The following is a 20,897-nucleotide window of genomic DNA, read 5'->3' on the forward strand; positions in this document are numbered from 1 at the left end:
GCCCTGCCCCTCTTCCTCCCTTCCTTTAGCTCTTCTGAGCCAGTACTCATTTTCTCTGGTCTCGCACACCTACGTAAGCCTCAAACAGAACTCCAGCTCTTGTGCTCATGTTGCCTTCCTTGTGGCATAATTCATCACCCCCATGGAGACAGACATTGTACTGTATTCACATGCCAGGCTGAACAGGCTGCTCATATGAAACAAAAATTTCAGAGAGCCCAATACTTTATTTTTCTTTGTTCCTAAGGCAAACTGGCACAAATATTACCCTTCCATGTCCTCTGTAGACACAAAGCTTTGAATTCAAGGAAGAAAACAGGCACCAGAAATTGTTTTTTACATTTCTTTGCACAGGAGCCTCCTAAGACTGACAGATTTGCAAAAAGAGTACTGGGTTAAACATAAAATGAAGCAACATATAGAACAGAAAAGTCTCTCATTTGCAGCTTATCCTATCTAGAATCTGTAAAGATTCTATCTGTCTGTAATGATTATCTATCTATGGTCCAGTCATAATAGACCAAAGGAAACAGTTTTGTCAGAAGACCTTGGAACCTGGAAATATGGAATAGCTCACTTATTACAGGCATCTGAAAGACTGCTGAACAAATACACGGTGGCAGAAAAAAAATAAGGCTGAAAACAAACTGCTGTCTTCCCACTTATGGAGGTATTCCTTGAGTGTTTGTCCTCTGTCTCTGAAGCTTCAGAGGACACGACCACAGCATGTGGCCCTGTCAAGGGAAAAGTTTTAAAGGACAAGTTGGAAAATGGATAGTTATTCAAAAGAGAAATCAAGTGGCTTTGTCAAAACACTACAAATGGAAGCAAAGAGAAACTAAGAAAGTAAAGCCAACAAAAAGAATTTTACAATTCGCACTTTTACATGAGTCCAACCAAAAAATGTTATGCAAACGAAGAATGAACCCTGTGGAACTTTATTTTCCTACACTATGTGTTTTTGGTTTTGGCTCGGCTGCACAGTTCAGTCATTTCCTGGATGGCTAATGACAAGGGAAAAAAACCCCAACCCTTGTGACCCAGACACAATTTGTTAAAAGTACAGTTAAAGGTAAGCTTTCTACCTATCTCCCAAGACACTTGTGGTTAACTGTGGGTATAAATATGTTGTTTGTGAACTTCTTTAACAGTTAGAGATATTACATCCAGAAGAAAAGTGGTGTTAAAGGCAGACCACAGTAGGTACAACTTGGCATGGTACTGTCTTTAGGTGGGATTGAGAGCTAGCACAATACACCAAAGGGATTTGAAAAGCACCAGTGACAGGAATCACAAGGAGTGGGGGAAAAGCCCAAGGAAAACCACTCTCAGAGAACAGACTTCAGGGGGCAATCGTACCACTACTCACTAATTATCCCATCACAAGTCATCTTGTCACAACAGATGAGGGTAAAATCTAGAAGAGAGATTTTTGCATGGTTGAGTTCAGTTATGGAAATAAAATTATGCTATAGTCTGGTCAAGCAACGAGGTAACTAGGAAACTGCAGCAAATGCCTACACATCTTTTCTTGGCATAAGATCACAGATCAGCATAATTGATGATCTACAGAAGGCTGATCAGCTTTCCTTTGACTCTACTACACAGAGAAACATGAAATAATAAAGCATGCCTGATTTTCTCTCCTTTGTATCACAGGTTTTTAAACCCATAAAAGTATAACAGAAAAAATGAGGTAATTCTGGTCAGTTTAGACTCTGATTCAAACACAGCTGTTGATGCCACATGATAAAAAATGTCTGTGGTAGAGTTTGTGATTTTCTAGGCAGCAATCTCTCTTTTGATATGTAACAAGATCAATTATTATTCTTCCTATTTTTAATAAACACAGTCCTAAACAACCAGAAATGCCTGATTTATCTCTTCTTCCTTTTGTTCAGTACAAATTACAAGAAACATATTGAAAAAACCAAAACACTAATTAAACATAGAAACATGGCAACTTAATTATTTATGTCAAACAAATAGAAAAAAAGTAGGGATAAGCTAAACAATTGGTGTAATGTCTGACTTTTAAGCACGTCTCACATCACTCTAGCAGTGTAAATTACTCTTAATATATACCTCCTTTACACAGATAAAGGATGGCAAGTCCAAGTAATTACAGATGAAAATTGGTAATGAACTTCTAAAATGCCTATGCAAGCAATTTTCTTCAGTGGATGCTTCCTAGTCTCTTAGGCATTTGAATAGTATTGCAGGTTTATAATGAACTAAAAAAGGGCTAGGAAATGTTGCCCACAGACTTTTTGTGGTGTAAGGCTTTACTGCACAGAAAATTATTCTGCTGATTTCTGATTTGATTCTCTGAAGAGTCATGTTACAAAAAGCAACAATAGGTAAATAGTAGCCATTACACCCTTAGAAGAGGTTCATGTTTATTTCTTAACTCTCCTGTGAAATATAGGTTGGCAACTCAATTTTATCAGAGTCCCTGGAGATACACAATGTGTATCACAACACTGGAGAGATGTGATTTGCTGCACAGATTTTTCAGGCTTTGATTTGTTTGCAAGATTTGCTTTGTTGTGAAGCTACAAAAGGAGATTATTTACCCTTGGGCTGTTCTTTCCCTCCTTTGGAAGGTGGGAAGAAGCTGGTGGTCAGATTTCCCAGATGGTTTGTATGCTTAGTTTCTCAGGAAGTCTTAAAAATTAAGAACTTGGTTACATTTTTTTTCTCACATCACTGTTTAACTTGCGAGTGGATACCCCTTTTCTCATCTGTTTTTCAGAACAAGTCATCTCAAGGGCTCCAGTCAGCAGGAAATATAGAAAAAAAAAGCGGTGAATTGCTCTTGAAAAGCTGCAGTTATTAGGCTTTAAATGCTCCCCTAGTATTTGCATTATTGCCTAAACACGTCTTGTGCAAAACACCGAGCAATAAAAATAATTTAGATGTTAAGGTAACTGACAAATACTTAAGCATGATCACTACTGTTACATTAGAAACCCAACAAAGATTTTATTCACATCTGCCCAGTTTTTATGTGTGAAGGTTCTCTTGTGTCACTACTGGAAACCACTGAGAAGCTCCGTGGAGAGCTAGGTGGGTGAGTCTCAAGGAAAGAAAGTTTGCATTTACAATTATTTTCTTTTTCTTTTTTCCTTTTTTTTTTTTTCTGGAGTGAGAAAGCTGTTAAAAGAATATGAGAAACAAGGGAACTTTTAAATTTTTTTTCTGTAGACACTGGTGTTTAATACCTTCCTTCTAATGAGAACCTCCATCATAGCAAAACTTCACTATTTTCTTCCACATAAATAGCTCTTGGATGACAACATCTGCCTTAGATGTTTGCTACTTTTGGGCCCTGCACTCTTCCTATCTGTAATCCCACCAAAGCAGAGCCTGCAGTGCCTAGCAGTCTCTCAGGCACTGGCCAGACTCTGGCAAGTGGCAGCTGCAGTGTGGTGAGATCTGCTGCTGGTGAGGATCAGGTTTCAGGAAGGAGATGAGACCAGTGTAAAGTCAGGAGGTGATGCTGTTTGTCTCTCAGTAGCCAGGAGAAGAAATGGCAATGAAAACAACCTTTTTAGGATTTCTTAGTAGGAGGTAAAGTGGTAAACAATTGTTCCCCCTCGGCACACAAAGGTAACACTCGGAAATGGAGCATATCTGTGCAATGAGCATAGAAATTCCTTACTATGTTTGTTTAAGACACAAGTTGCTCTTATATGAAACCCTTGGGAAAGCAGCTATCTCCAGATATGTGACACATCTCTTGGGAATTGCTAATTTGTCAACGTTGCAACAACACCTGTAGTGCAGGCAGTGGCTAACTGTGAGTCTTTGTGTACTGAGAAACATTGCCTGCCTCAGAATTGCCAAGACAAAGTGAAGCTGAAATTCTCCAAGATCTTGAGAAGTTTCAAGGTCAGGAGCATTGCAGGAGTGGAGGAGCACACAGACAACAGTATGAGCTAAAACAGTGGCAGGAAAGAATTCCTGAATCCTGACAGGTGTGAGAGACCCAAGGAGAGTGTGCTTTCATGCATGTGAAGGAGTGCACTTTTAGAGTGAAAAACGCACTTAAAATAGTTAAACATGGACAAATAGTGGGAAGTTGTTCTCCTTTTTCACTTCTACTATCAACACAGGAAAAGCATCTATTGCTACTCACAATCACAACTACTTGTAACTCCCCATCTCCCTTAAAAACACAACTGCAACATAAATCTCTGCACCCATAGAATGCATATTTGCAAACTTGTCTGTGGACAAATTTTCTACTGGCTGTATTACCTGATCCATTCTCCTCTACCATTGCTGGAAAACTGCAGTCTGCTACCCCAACATGAATTGTGGCAGCTCCCAAAAGGCAGCCCAGCAAGTATAATAAAGGAAGGCTACCAGCTGGGTTTTTATTAAAGAAGTACCTGCAGCGTTTCACATATGTTTTGCCTTTTGTAACTCTGCAAAAGCATTCTCCATGTATTGTGAAATTCCACATAAATGGTGAAATGAAATTCTAATGAAGCATCACTGAATATATGAAATTATAAGTGATAGATTGATATGTTAGCTGCTGTTAACTGACAGAAAGTGATCAGCTGTTGTGAAAGTACAGCTTTAAAGACCTCATACAGCTTTCTAATAGTCCATGAAAAAAAATCTGCTTCTAGTGAATTTATTTTGAGCTACTGTACAATGAAATAAGAAAAAGAGAATTAAAGATTGATCCTGAATTACAATAAAAGCAATAACTTTAACAAAATGTTCACACATTTTTGCATTGCAGCCTAAGCTTGGAACTAGATCGACATAAATGACACTTCCATGTAAAAACTCATAAAATTTTGGATTTTTAGCAGCTTTATTAGCTATGTAAAGACAATGAACACCTCTTGCCATTGAAAGTGATGTGCAATGTCCCAGCAGAGCAAGATCTGATCCAAAGAATATTTTTCTTATTTTAAAAGACATGTCAATCCCACATTTTCACATACCTTCTGTGTCCTTTTTAACATTACTAACAAAACCCCTTTTTTCTACCTCCATTATTCTGCCAGCTCCGAATCCCTTGTGGAATTAACAAAGAGCAACCTGGAATTTGCTTCTCTTCTTGCCCATGTGAAACTGTCTTACAGCCCAGATTCCCTCAGGTCATTATGGTGTAAAACATGCCACAGTCAGCACTTTCACTTCTCCTGATGATGACATGTGGAGCAGAAAAAGTCCAAATTGAATCTCAAGATGCTGCTGGTACAATACACATATAAAATTACTTGTACAATCAAGCTCCTATTGTAGCATGGCTTTTTTATAACAAAACAAGAATTATTTCAGCAACACACTGTATATTTTGTTCCCTTACACCTGAGAAAAACAAGAGAGTAGTAAAATCATCTCTCCCATTTTCCCCTTTCTGCATAGTCTTTCATATAGTGATGGGAAAACCTTTCAGGAAGAAAACATTCAGTAAGTAACACTGTTCACCCAGCTAGCAAAGACATGCACAGATTAACACTGTACTTACCACTCCCACAGGGAAAGCTAGAACAGCCATCATCCAGTCACGGAGGGAAATGAGTTTTTTCAGTTGCCTCTCTTGCTCTTGACTGTCATTCCCTCTCGTGAGAAGACTGGACAGGTCAGTCAAGACGCAAATTCCAAAAAAGACAGCCTGGATAACCTGCACGGAAGGGAAACACACTCTTGAACACCTCTTAATCTTTCTGTGCTCCTTCTCCCATTTCTTCTTCTCCTGAACAGAGATGACCAGCCCTTCAGCAGAGGGCAGGTCAGACACAGGCATGCATGAGGAATATTGCCACAGAACTGACATGGGGAGTGGGAATACACCAGTCTCTTAAATATGGGTAGAGTTTATTCACATAAAAGCCACGTGTGCTTCAAAGTGGTGCATCTATAGGGGGAATCCATGTGAGTGGAAGGACCATTCCAGAGGTGGCTTTCCACCCTCAGCTCTGATATGTGTCACCTGCTGGGAACTGAACTGCAGCCACCCCTTCCTGCGTCACTCCATACAGCTCATCCCCAAAGCAATTGCCTCTGAGGCAGAAAAGTGAGGAATGCTCCCTGTGAGAAGGGAAAGAAACAGAAAGGAGTGTTTCCTTCCCTTGTGACAGGAGGTCTCTCTTGGAGATTCTGCCTGTCCCGGACACTCCACCTAAAGGCAAAGGAAGTGCCTGAGACTTCCTGACAGACACAGCACATGGCCCGGGTGTCAGCAAATCTATCTCTACTTCATCTCAGGTAGTGATGATAGAACAAGAAAGATGCAGGAGTTATTCACTTACTTTTCCTGATGGCAGTCTGTAATTTTTTTTTTTCAAATTTTCCTTTTTTGCATTTACGTATTTGTGTGCAATATAAGATTATCTGTGATATTAAATCGTTAGTTTAATCATCTGAACCCACTGATTTGGTTCAAACTTGACTCAATCTTAATGTGATCACTGAGTTTTTCTCCCTTAATTGGCTTAGTAAAACTGTAATAAGTTTGCTCAGGAATGCTCTTGCCTGAGGACTTGCACATCCTTTCTAGTACAGTTCAGAGGAAGTGCATGCAGCTTGTTTACTCCCCAAACTGGAAGCCCAGGTCACAAACCCACACACATCAGGTAATCTCAGGTAAGAAATTAACAAAACATGGGCTTGGTTCCCAAATTAGACAGTGATTAGTCAAAAAACATAAACACATGTATGCTTAGAATTCATACTTCATGTATTTTAAAGCAAGCATGGAGTTTAGAAGTCTTACTGTAAACTAAGTGTTCCACTGACCAAGCAGAAGATTACTCATAAGAAATAAGAATAGCATATACCCAGATGCTGCAATATACAATTTATTATTTGCATAGATCTTTGCAGCATTTACACTACAATAAGGCAAGACATGCAGGCAGGAAGGATGGACAGAGAGAAATACCAAACAGATGTTGGCTACAGAATTGGATGGATTAAAGTACACTCCCTTCCTCAACAATCTTTGTATGACCCAAACACTTGTAAGTTCTGGCTGTAAAGCTGGTGAATGACAAACACTCAAATGGCCCCTGGATCTGCTTGCAATTCCGTTGCTGTTGCTTTCTCCTCTCCAGGCTGTAGCTACACAGAATTCGCTTGATAAATAGATGAAGCAACATTACAAAACATTCCCTGAAGCTGTGAGATGTGACAGACTACTAGTGCTAGAGCTGTATATTGCGCTAGAAAGAGGTATTACTTTTTCAAATGACTGCCTGGAAAAGTTACAATCTTCCACATAATTTTTGAAAAGCCTTTTAAATGTAAGTTGGGGCTTCTTGGAGCTACTAAGAACTCCTAATGCACTTTTTCATATTATTTGTTTGAAACAAGTACTTAGTAGAAAAAAAATCTTCCCATACTCAGCCCTGTTTTCCACCAAACAGATGGCCTATTTGGAGAGCTGAAATAGAAGAACTAATTATGCATTTGCTTGACTTATGAGGAGATATGATACCATCTACTATTCACTCAAGAGTGTGAATGCCAAACAAGAGGGAGATGGGAAAAAAGTATAGCTAACAATAATGAGATCAATCTGGGTGTTAAAAAGTTTAGGCTGAGTACCAGGAAATATTTCCTAACAGTTAGCTCCGTCAGACCATGAAATAGTTTCTCAGAGGAAGTGGTGGAAGCCTCAAGGCTTGAGTCACTCAAACCAATATTGGACAAAACACTCAATAATGTACTGCAGGGAACAGCATTATGCTGGCAGACTTTGGAAGAGTGACTAATGGATTGTTTGCAGCTCTAACTACAATTCCCTGAAATGGTCCCTCTCCAAAGAAACACAGATTCAAACAATCACACACCCACTTTCCAAGGGAATTGAGATTGTACATCCACTAATCAATCACAAACAGAGCAACTTCCCTCCCTATTTTCCTCTTATGAACACAGAGCTTCCAGAGAAAATGTAATGATATCATTGGGAATGAAATCCCAATTAGGAGTGACAACCCCTGAAGGGAAATACCCAAAGATTTCAGAGGGTAGGTATGAAGCAGACTACTCTACAAAAACATTAACAAATAAAAATCCATATAGGAAAGAGAAAATTACATCCTCACTGAGAACATTCAGAGCAAATGAAAAACTTGTACAATGTTCAAGGAGGAACAGTTACAGCTTAGTCATACAAATAATGTACATACATGCACTCCATTTATTCTACTTCCTTTCCTTTCTAGAATGCACAAGAAAACTCTTCTGACACCTATCAACCTGGGATTAGAGTTAGGACCTCCAGAGCTGCACGAGTCTCAGCAACATTAATTAAACAGAATCAGTGATGATTTACATCCTTTGTGGGTCTGGCATAGGAAAAGCACAGCGTGCAGCTAATGGTGTTTTTTGGTATGAAACAAAGTTTTAAAGCCCATGCTCCTCAGTATGAATGCTGTCTAACAAATATGAAAAAAGCACGGCAAGGAAATAGAAACTCTCTAAACAACGTTCTTCAAGGTGCCCTGGTGTTACCTCAGATTTCAAAAGAAAAAATTATTATGAAAATTTATTTTTATTATTTTGAAAATCTGCAAGTGGTAAATCTATACATGAAACATCCTCAAGCTGTTTAACACAGCTGACTTTTTTCCCCCTTGGAAATGTAAGCAAGAACAGTATTTCAGAGGAAATACTTTCCACTTTTGCCTCTAACTAGAGCTTGAAGGAAAACAGTGATTTAGAAAATGACAAATTTGACAGAAAACAGACAGAGCTTCCCTGTACCATGTAACAGTATAGATAAATAGTATAGATAGAATCAGAAACTTATGAGCAGAGTATGCAATCCCAAGAAAATAACTGAACAGGTATAAAATACTGCTGATCTTTTTTCTCCTAGAAGCCTAAAGGGGCCACTGCTACTGGAGTTGATACTACAGTACCTTTAAACTGTGATAATGTAATGACAAGTAATTAACAATGGCCATGTAAAGGATGTCAGTAAACAAAACTCAGAGCAGAGAAAACACTTGATAAGTTGCTGCAGGAGAAAAACAGCTATAAACATAAGATGAAACCAAGCAGCACGGAAACCTTCTCAAACAGTGAGCTGCGTTGAACTACATGGTATAAACTAATTGTATGTGTCTATCTACTAAAAGAAAATAAAAACTTGCTTTAGTAGGACAGTTTTTTCACAAGGACTGCAGCTAATGACCTCCTCATACTACCCCTAATTTGACTTCTTAAGAGTCAAACAGAAAACCTATTTCCTCATAAATCCATATCCAGGGCATGGAGACCCCCTTCTCCCCCATGCCATGAAGCTCCATAGTGTGGACAAGATCTCTTGAGACTATGAAAATTCTGTTACTAGTCTTAACAAGGCAGAAAATCCCTCATTAAATTCACTGAGTCTGGAATTTCATTCTCTTTCAAGTTCACTCTCATAATCAGAAGCACTCCTTTGAGCTCTGGGCAGAACTGGAAAAGTCTCTGCAAGCACTAATACCATCCAAGGATAATTATTCCTCTACCTACCTGTGATTATGAAAACCCACTGTCCTTAAAAACACTTATCATTTTAGAGATCAACACCACTTACTTCATGACCTTCCATGAAATAAGGCTTCACTCTAGGCTGGCAGAAAGACAGCACTGCCAGAATAAAACATGGGAGCGACACTCACAAAATCCACAAGAAGTAACAAAAAAGCACTAAGTAACCAAACATAACCCAGATGATAAGATGACTAATTCACAGAAGGGTGTCAGGGAAGCCCTACTGATCCATGGGGGCAGGGACTGGCAGGGGGCAGTCAGGGCACATCCCATCCCCAGCCAGGAGCCAGGCAGCCAGCGGCACAGGGGCAGTCCCAGCCTCAGGGAATCGGGCACCCCCTTTGGGACAGGCCACCCAGCTCACAGGGGGGGAACAGCCATAACCTGACCCATCAAACCACTCAGGCTTGAGACACATGTTGTATTTCCACAAGAAGATGGAAGTTCAGCTCTACCAGCATGCAAAATCAAATTGCTCAAAGTTGTAGTTTTTCTTGTATTTCAGGTTTTACAATCTGTCAAATAAAGAACATGGTCTGATTTTCCTCTTCAAACAACAGAAAATTATTTATAACCTTGGAGTATCTAATACTGCTCACCGTCACCTTTAATTTCTCCAGCCTCTAGACACCATCAATTGCTGTAACAAATGTACTATGCCTCAGCAATTAAGATGACTGTTTCAAGTGGTGTTGAGTATTTGGGCTGTTTGCAGGCACCTGTGGACAGGCTGCATCCTTAGCAACAGCTCGGTTACCTGTACTTGCAACATACAGAGGAAGTCCAGGATGAGGGATGGAGAATAACAAGATATTTTCAATAGAAAATGCTTCAAATGAAGTCATGGGTTGTAGCTGCTTAATAAATGTTACTGTTCTTGATTGTATGGAACTACTGATTGTTCTTGCCCATTGCCATTCCACCACCACCCACAGGCACACTGCTTTATTCTTCTCACTTCTCCTCTTCTTGCTGTATCCTTGTCAGTTATGACAGCAAGCAGAAGCTGGACAACATTACAACATGAAGTCTTTGAATCAGAGATGCCACAGACTTCAGATAAGAAAAAGGTAGATCTTTGTGTCTACAGACAAATGAAAGAGAGACAAAGCAAAAAAATGCAAGAACCAAGAGCCTTTTAAATACTAAAATACAGTGTAATACATCTAAACACAAAATTTATAATTAATTAGGGTGCAAGAACCGTGAAAAAGTACACTGTGCTACTCAGAATCAATATGTCTGTGCAAGGAATAGGGAAAAGTATTCGTATTTCAAAGGTCAGAAGTAAAAAGAAGCATCACCCCAGAAGATTCACTGACAGTAAGCTGAGGCAAACAGGCAAGCTTACATCGCATCTTTTTCCATACCAGCTGCAAGTGCCGTGGTTGTTTTAGGTTGCTTTGTTTCTTAAACAGGTTTCAACATCATAGGTCACTTCAATACAGAAAAGGATGAGCCCCTGGCCCATCAAAAGCCAGTAGTCTCAGAAAACAAATACATCATATACAGAAGAAAAGTAACAGACAAGGCAACGAAAACAGAATAAGCCAAAGGAATAGTTAACACAAATGCCATCTACTTTACTTTGAGTTGTTTACTGGTTAGGAACCTTAAAGTATTTCTCCTATCCCTCCTTTCTCTTTTATTTACATAAATTAGAACTAAAAACTAAACTAGTAAAACACGACATTTCTATCAGAAGAGACATTAGAACCTCAGTAACTGGATAAAGGGACAGCCTTATAAATGTCCAGCACTGTCCTCATCCAAGCTAATGACTCATGTCTCCCTTTGCAGCCTTCGGGGGGGACGGCTCTTGTACCCAGCATGTTGCATATGAAGACTAGTCCTTAGTAGGAAATTTAACTTCATTTTCATGGTTTAGTCATAAGATATGAATCAGCTTATAAAACATGCCTAATCCCTCACCGCATTATGTAAGTTCAGGGACTCCTTTAAATATAATCCTTTACATTCTACATAACCTCCTGTGGTCTCTTTCTTTGAAGCCCACCGGCATTGTCCAAATATAACCAAAGACGGGTTTTTAAACCACTGAGATTATATAGATATAAAAAAGAATAAAATCTACTAAGACATGAATATGCATAGAAGAAAAAATTGTTTGACTCTTGGGTCTAGTTTTTATAGGTACTACACTGTTCAACTCCTAGTGATTAAGCACCTATTATGAAGGTGTGGAACGGGGAGCAAGCTGTGTAAGATAACAAGATCTTGTGTTTCCTTGACAAGAGATGCCTTTTAAATTATGTCTGTTGGAATACAAGATGTGTTTTAATCTGGACAGACAAAAAAGCAGCTCAACAGGCTCTTCCTTTGTCTTTTCATCTTCCCTCCTCTTAACCCAGGAAAATCCCTTACTCTGTTACTCTTACTGGAAAGGTTAACTTAGACCATTCAGTTTTAACATGATTCTTGACTGTCTTGTAAAATTTGAAATAATGTATTTGTGCTAACATAGTTTTAAAGCAGTTTTTATAATACTTTAAGTACTTCTGTAAGGACAAATATTCCTTACTACAGCAAATTAAACCGAAATTCGGTACACTAGCAAACAAATTTGGAAATGTTATAGTCTTCAACAGCAACAGAAGCATCTTTATTCTTTTTACATGGGTGCAATACCACCAGAAAAAAAATCCATAGTGGACAACTGAGGAATTCATTTTTAAGCGCTACTCTATCTCAGCTGAGTTGCATAGATGACATTTCTAACATGATCTCAGCATGACAGAGTGTATGCCATCTGGCTCAGAAGTGCTAGCAGCCTGCAATCCATTGCACATATCCAATGAAGAGATGGAATGGACAATGTACTAAAGAAATATGAATAAGAATTTGAACAGATGCTGAGAAAGTACTACATTTTCTCAAATCCTTTGCAACTATATCAGCTGTGTCATTCCACTCCAACATCATGTCAGTCTTTTTCTTAGATGTTCATATATCTTTGATCTTGGCTAATACACTCAAAGAAGCATGAAGCTTATTGCTGCAGTACTTAAGAAATTATTATTCTATTTTTATCTTTATCTTTTTAATTGTTTTGACTAAACTCATTTTCTAATAATCCCCATCTTCTTCCTTGCTCTCTTACACTGTCTATAGAAAAGCTGCCATTACTACTTATTGTATCCTGCTTATAAGACAGTGTAATTTCATTAAATTTATATAATCCATTCAGCAAACATGTATAATACAGTTTATTCAGAATAGATTATCATTTTATTAAGTTATATATTTTATGTTTTTCTTTAGTAAAGCTTAATCCTATTAGGATTATACACTGCTCAGAAGGTTATGTCATTATTTTGGCATAAATGATCATTTTACACATTTTAGCATGATTGGTACACTCTCTGCAGTAGTGCCCTTGCAGTTAAGGCAGGAAAAGCAGCCCTCTAGACAATGTTTGGGACAGCTAGCTAAGAAGGTAAGACTTGTTCTACAGCTGTCTGTGCTAAAATGAGCTTTAGGATAGGGTTTCCCATGGCTGGAAAGCCCCATGCAGTTTGTAAATGAGCTACCCCCAAAAAGAAACTGCATTTTATTAAGTACAAAACTTTATTTAAAAAATGGTTTGCTCAAAACCCCAGAAACTTCTACCTTGCACCAAATTTTTCATGTTTAGAAATAGAGTTTGAATACCACTACAGGGAAGCAATTTTGACTAATCAAAGAGTAACTGATTTTGCTTTTAATTTCTTCCCTTTTTAATGAATAAGGTAATAGCTGCCTTCTAAACTCCTGAATTTAGATAAGGCCATTACAAATGTATCTCAGCAACATGGGGACAGATCTGGAAATGCAAATGAGAAAGTCACTACAATCTTCTGAGACACAGCAACCTCACTGCTGTCCTACTGTAGCTTAGGAAATAAAAGGTTTTAAAGGTTTGTTTCCTGAGCACTGTGAAAATAGTAATGAATGATTCCACACATCAGTCCAGAAAGACAGGCTTTACATGACACACATCTAAGTTGGGCAATTCTCCTTCTCTCCAGGGAAGGTAAGGGAAGGAGACACTGAGGGCTTTATCCCACTTTGTCATTCATCCAACAATACACAAATAAGTCAGCTGCAAACTCATATTGCGGAAAACAGCTCAAATCTCTGATCAGGTTCATCTTCAGCTTTTGCTTGAACTCTTCTTCCTTGCACACTGCTGCAGCAGCTGAAGCATAACTTGTGACAGGTAAAGTATATTCATAAATAAAGTTGTTACTAAGATAAGGATTTTCTGCAATTTAGACCACAGCAAAGGATGCTGCTATTCAAGCTCCACTTGAAGAAAAGACAGGACATAATTTTGAACATAATTATAAAGCATGTGGTTCAATGAAAGGTGATCTAACATGTTATACTGTCCTCATAAACAAGACTGTTCTTTACACAGCACTTCAAGGAAGACACTGTTCTAAAGAGTTGCATTTTGGGAGAAAAAAAAAAATCTCATTATCTCACATCTCTAAAGAAACCATGGGAAAACCCCTGATATAAACTAACTGCATTTAAATTAAAAATACAAGCGGGGGTTAAGCGTTCACTAGGTGTGTGGCATTCCAACCACAGATGATAACACTTCCCTGCTTTCATTGTCTTTCTTATGAATCAATCTCAGAGGAAATGAAGGATTTGTTTCCTGATTGTTGTTGGTGAAAGCAAGGCAGGGGGAAATGAGCTGGCCAAGGCAGCAAGGCACTCCAGGAGTGAACTCAGGTGTCCTGACCCCTAGGCAGTTCTCCAGGCTTGTATCAAGGTTATTTTCCACACACCTACACTCATTCTTATAGAAACAGCCATTTCCAATGCACACATTTCATTCCCTTCAAATGCAGCCATACTTCTGTATGTATGTACTAATAGTGTAAATCCAAATATTTCTCCTCTTATGTAGCTCACAGTGATCAGAATTTTTAAAGACCTTCTTTAGTGCACTGTGTCTTTAATAGTTAGATACTATAATTCTGACCAGCTGATCTATTTCTGCCAAAAAACTAGTGTTACCAAGGTGTCTAATACCTTTGGAGATCTTCTTGTCCATTATACCACGCCCGACTTCACTGCTCTTACATCATATTTCGTACAGCAAATATTGATTTTGAACAACACCAGGGGTAAATATGTATTTTTAATTTTTCCTCTTGTTTTGCTCTATATGAGTAAGTTTGATGCACTGCAATGTCAACGTGGGGTACACTTGGTTTCTCAGCATGTCTGTAGGACAGATTAAAGAGTAGAAACAGCACAACAACCTCATCTGCTACCTGAAGACTGTCTTTGGAGAGAGTGGTCTGAAAAAAAATCAGCATAGAACCATATCTTTCCTTATTTGCTCATGAACAGACACAGCTCAAACCTGTCCCACTCTTTCTTACTGTAACCAACTTTAACTGTTTCTTGAGTTTCCAAACTAACCTTTCAGACATACCTGTTTATTGTACTTCTGGCTTACTCACTACTTTACATTTCATTCGCAAAAGAAAAAAGAGATTAACTATATGGAAGTTTAAATTTACATCTCCTTACATATTAGGAGAAGCCACTTTATGACAACTACCTGATATCAAACCAGGTTCTAAACCTATGAGATTCAGATATTCTCCATCAGCAATTAATGTCTTTTTCAGTCAGTAAGCACCACAAGTTCAACAATAGGCTGCCCTTTCTTCTCGAAGAAACAGAAGGCTCAAACAACACCTGTAGTAGCAGGTAAGAAAGTAGCAAATCACTCCAGTAAAGAAAGCTTTGCTGAAGCCCAGTTCTGGTAACAGCGAGCAAGGTGGTTTTGATTTTCCATGGCAGGAAAAGCACTTTGTAGTAGCTTGTAAATATGGCAGCCTGGCATGGAAAAAAAAAAGGCATTTGTGCCTACCAAAGAACACAGCCTACTAGTCAGCGGAGCAGGACACACCACGAAATGCCCAAGCATCAACCGGCCACTGCAAAACTCTTGGTCCTCCCAACACTCCTGCCTCCATGCTCCAGGTGGGTACATGCACGTGCGCTCCCAATTAGCACAGCAGCTGTAATTGTCATGCAGCTGGGGACAAGGGCTGTGCCCCTGCACATGCTGGGCGTGCTGAGTCACCAGAGGAACTCCCTGGGCAGTCCCGGGAACTCCCCAGCTAGTTTCTGTACAGATGAGATAATTGATTGATAGCTACTGGAACCCGCCCCGGGCAGTCCCAGCCCCACCAGAGGTCTGAGGCATCGATAAAAGAACTGCACAGGCAGTCCCAGCACATGCTAACAAGAAAATCAACTGCGTGTCAGAGAGGAGGCAGGAGTTCCCAGCAGCCATGGGAACAACCCAGGCAGATCCTGCTTTGCTCATACGATGTAAACGGTGAACTAATGGACACTCTTTATCTATTGAGATATGTATATCATTGAACCAGACAACTTTTTGCACACAGATGAGATGACTTTAACTAGAAACTCATCATGTATACACTGCAGTGTTGACAAAGGGCTGCAAGCCAGCTGAAGCAAACCAGAGGTTGGGGTCGTTCTCATCCAAATGAGCTGAAAATGCTGCCATGAGGATACCTGTGATGGAGTCACCTATCATCACCTGGTGAGAAACTGGCCTTACTGTCACAACAGTGACAACAGCAACACAACATTGTTAGCTAACATGTAAACCAATGTGTGTGTAACATGAACCAGAACAGTTTCTTAAGAAAATGAGTCTACCACCACATAAACTGGCCACAGTGAAATGCCACACAGATTTAAAACATTATCCTAGAGTATAAGAACATTGGTCCAAGTAAATGTATCCAGTGTTACTGTCTGATTTTATGTAAGGTACCTCTAATTCCAGCTTGCAGAATACATACTCTTTTCCCAAAACACTTTGTAAATACTTTACAGTATTCTGCCCAGTTCTTCACAATACAAAAAACCAGCTGGTTGCCCAGATAATGTTTATAAACGTTGGAGGCTTTTAGGCCACGCCCACTTGTTTATAATCTGGCAGTAGCCCATTGCAGCACCAGGCCCAGACACCCCTGCAACAGAACAAGAACCTCAGCAGTCCAGGCCACCTGTAACCACTCAACAAGAAACTTCCCACCAGAGTCCCGGAGCAGAGCTGCTGAGCAGCCCCTATCAGCATGCCCATCTTGAGACATTCATTTCTGACTAACAGCGAGACTGGGTCACATTCAACCTCTAGCTGTGAATCAGCCAGGAATCCTGGCTCAGAGATGTGTTACAAATTTTATATGAAACAGCCTGACCAGGGCATTGGATCCTTCCTTCCATGTCATGAAATGAAGGCCAACTACTCAATGCAGAGTTGAGCTGAGTCTACCTGGACTTTGAGCACCATAAAGGGCTGTTCTGTTTACACTCAGCAAAGCTAGGTTTGGATTATGCCTGTACCCACCAGGAGGTTCAGGTGGAGTACAGTGGAGTACCTAAAGTGGAGTAACAGCTCTCACACAACACTAATTTCCAAGGAGCAGACCATAAAGTGAGATGAAAATAAAGCAAAAATGAACTGGATATAGTAAGGTAAAGAAGTATGTCTGGAATCCCAACCTCTCCTGCAAGGCACATACCTGCAGAATTTAAGTGACCTCAGTCAATTTCTTGTGTGAGATGAGCACTCACACCTTGACAACCAAGAAGGGCTTTATGAGTCCAGCTTTTAACTTTTGGGACTACTTGCTGTAACATACAGTGGAAAGAAAAGACAAATTCTTTGTATCAACTTTTATGCAGTATCAGAGTATATTACTTGCTAACAGATGCACCTTCTACACCCATTTCAACCCAAACTGAGCTTAAAGAATAATTCCTGTCTTCAAGAAGATACATATTACTGGCAATGTCAAAGACTTTATGCCCACCTTTCCTGATAAGTTGTGCTAGTTTAGGAGAGAGCCCACAGATATCTTCGGAACTTATACTGAGGTTCCAGCCCTGTGCTTGTATTTCACTATAAAAACTATCTGCTAAAACACTTTATCTGGAGCAAGAAATAGGAATCAGAAACAAGGACTACTTCTTCCTGTCCCATCCTTCCCCACACAACATGCAAACTGGACAGCCATGACTCTAAGTACAGCTCCTTGTGAATGCTGTCTACCATCTTGCCACTAAAGTAATTGTTTTCTTGGGTGAAAACCAATATATTTTAGAAGTCGCACTGCAGAGCTCATAAATATCACATTTCTTCATGCATTCCTGAAACATCAAGGAAAACACATGCTGAAGATGTTTTTTAAGTTCTTGAGTTAACGCAATCAGTTTACTTTGTTCTTCCCACTCCACTGAAGGGAAGAAGCATGTGTGAATGCTGGCCATACCCAAAGTTTGCTGTCAAGATCAGCCATTTTACTTCTTTATTTCTATTTATAAACACAGTTAGGTATTACAAGAGCCAGACTATTTAGCCATGAAGACTGTCAAAACAGATAATGTACTGTGTCTCACTGAATTATAAACTGGCTGGGTGCCTAGCCTATTGACTGCAAAAGTCCATTCCATTACAGCTCCAGCCATGTCTTCTATCTACTTCAAAAAGGTTTTTAAAAGCAGACAACTGTGAAATGACTATATGGATCATACAATTTTATTTTTTTTTAACCAACTCCTTCTGTTGGTTACCTGCAATTATTGACTACTAGTTCTGATGCCAACTCAGGAAGAGTAATACTTTACCAGAAAATCTAACTGATGACCTTCAGTATGAGATACCACTCAGCAGTAATCTCCCACAGTATCCACACAGATGTGCGTTCACTTACTCTGCTGGAATTAGTGCTCTAATAAATTGTTTTCCTTACGTGTTTAGGGAACACATGTGCAGCCACAGTGCAATCAAAATTAGTATTACATTTCAAGGAACCGAGTCCTTGGTGTAGTAGCAGTTACAACACAGTGACAGCTCTCAGGAGAACCATGAAATTTTGTTTGACTCACTGCAGGCATTGCTTGTATCCGCTTCCAAAATATGCACAATTAATAACTAAAAAAATAGCACCTGCAAGTATGGCAAATTGAATACAGGTAGGCAAGCATCTCCTTTTGAGTGGAAAACACTGAAACAAAACAATAACCCAGAAAATGCACATGGATTCCAAGTTAGAATACCAGAGCTTGCCTTTATATGAAATTGCATTATCTTTCAGAGGAAAATACAATTTAAATACTGGTTTGATTTATAAAATGCTTGACATTCAATCATCAACTTGCATACATGCAGTGAAGTAAAAGCATATTGTGCTTCCCTGCAAAGGGCTTTCTTCTCAAGAAGCATTGTTTATCCAGCTATGAACATAGTCAAAACATGTACTTCATCTAAAAGCAAAACATTATATAGTATTGAAATAAACTAGTATTACAATTAATATAAAACTACTACTTCAGGAATTTCCTGTCTATAATTACAACACCTGTATTAATGCCAAGGTCAGCATGTTAATCCATAGTCAATTTGAAAAATAAGCACAAAATATCTACAGCAAAAATGGTCATATTTTAACCAAGTGTTTATTGCCCTTGTATGGTAAAAGGATAACTATCATATCATGATGTCCATATTTTAAACGTATTTAGCTGAAAAAAAAAAATTTATCAATCTGCATATCACAGTATTACTACAGCATTATGATTACTTCTCTGTTGCAGTGTGTTTGTTAAGTCCATTTAATTCTTCCCCCATTTTATGTATCTGCTCCCCCCCATTTTGTGTAAAATGCTTCTGCCCTCCTCAGTTTTCCCGCCACAGCCCTGCCAGTTCTATTGTCAATCTTTTAGGTTATATAATTCCTCCTCCCCTTCTTCCCTTATGTGTATGCTTTTCCTCCTCTCTGGGCCAGTCAATCACCCCCCCACTCCACCTAGTATTCCAGAAGCTTCTCCTCTTTGGGGGTTGTGGTTGGCTGTGGTCCCGGGGCCCCTCCCAAACCTGGTACCTATTGGGCTCTCCACTGTGTCATTTGTGTTAAGCTCATCCCCTCTTCTCCCCCTATTGGTCTTCTGTAAACGCCTGCCGGATCCACCCCTTCCCTTTATAACCCTGAGGCACCTTTTGTTCTGGGTCATTCGCTGGTACGTCAGGGCATCCCTCCCTGGCTGGCATCGTGGGCTTGTCAATAAACCAAGTTCGCCCCCAGCGAGTGTCCAGCTCCTTCCATCCTGTCGTTTAGCAGCGATCCAGTCCGCAGCCAGCTCAGCCCGAGGCCTTACGACGCCGAGGGGTGCTGGCAGACCATGCAGCTGGGTGTCGGCCTTAACCTCAGCTGGCCGGACTCTGACCTTCTCTGCTCTTGAAGGCCAAATACACCTCGCTGCACTTCTCTCCAGAAATTTTCCTACCCTTATTTTGTTTTTTGTCATTACCACTTCCCAGGTTTTCAGACTGAAGATGGAGAAATTATTAGAGGGACTCTTGCCTCTCCAAACAACTCAAGAAATCAGAGAAGGAACCTGAAAGGATCTCAAGTACTTCAGTTCTAGGTTTGCTTTCCCTTAGTAGCCCTCAGTAAATTAGAAATTATTTTGCTGCTAAATACACAGAGAGCCAGCTTCAGATAGGAGTTTCTCTTTGGTGTTACCAGACCGTTATCATCTTTTGAAGAAACTCGAAACTGATCAAAGAGATTATCTGTTTATTTCTTATGCAGCTCTTATTTAAATTATTCCAAATGTCATATGGAAAAGATGCTTTACATGGAACTGTCATAAACGAGCCTAAACAATATCAATGCACATTACTTAGCAGTGTAAACTGAATGTAAACATCCATATATTGTAATATTTCTCTCCAGCTATGATTTTTTAGAAACCAACAGAAAATCATGAAGCAGAGACCAATAAATTGCTAACTATATTAATAAAACCTCAAAAACAATTATGTCTGCTTCCCCAATTTTAATTTCTTTACTCTTATCAATGGTAATCTTTTTAAAGAACTAATAAAAGAGATTTTTCATATATAATTTTTTCATAGGCCATCATATTTATTTAGATCAAAAAGAGGAGTAAGATTTACAACAGAGATGTTCCCTATCAGTGGCTATTTCATAAGAAGGCAAAATAGTACATCTGTTAACTGCACTGTTGCATAATAGCACAGGAAGAGCAACCAAGAGCAAAGCAGACAAATCTACAGCAATTTGCTGTTTTGTAACCCAAACCAGAGCTTTAAATTCAGCTTGAAAAAAATACAGGAAACACTACTGTAGCTGGACAAAACAAAAAAAAAAAAGCAATTTCCTTGTGGTAAGATATACTTAGTAAGCAGACTGCTACATTTTGCACTATTTGCCATTTTTGGATAAAGCTTCTGATGAAGGAAACTGCAGAGAAATAAGGCCTAAGGCATTGATGCCATG

The 20,897-nt window shown here is 39.3% G+C and overlaps 1 protein-coding gene across 1 annotated transcript in view; it reads right to left on the minus strand.

Moving 5' to 3' along the window:
* Positions 1-20,897, minus strand: part of AIG1 (androgen induced 1) — a 123,533-nt gene that overhangs the window by 81,256 nt on the left and 21,380 nt on the right. The window contains exon 2 of the mRNA XM_063151392.1: positions 5,498-5,653. Within this exon, the coding sequence (XP_063007462.1) occupies positions 5,498-5,653 (156 nt within the window). The remainder of the gene's footprint in view (positions 1-5,497; positions 5,654-20,897) is intronic.

Source organism: Melospiza melodia, chromosome 3, assembly GCF_035770615.1.
Source record: "Melospiza melodia melodia isolate bMelMel2 chromosome 3, bMelMel2.pri, whole genome shotgun sequence".
Classification (NCBI taxonomy): Eukaryota; Metazoa; Chordata; class Aves; order Passeriformes; family Passerellidae; genus Melospiza; species Melospiza melodia.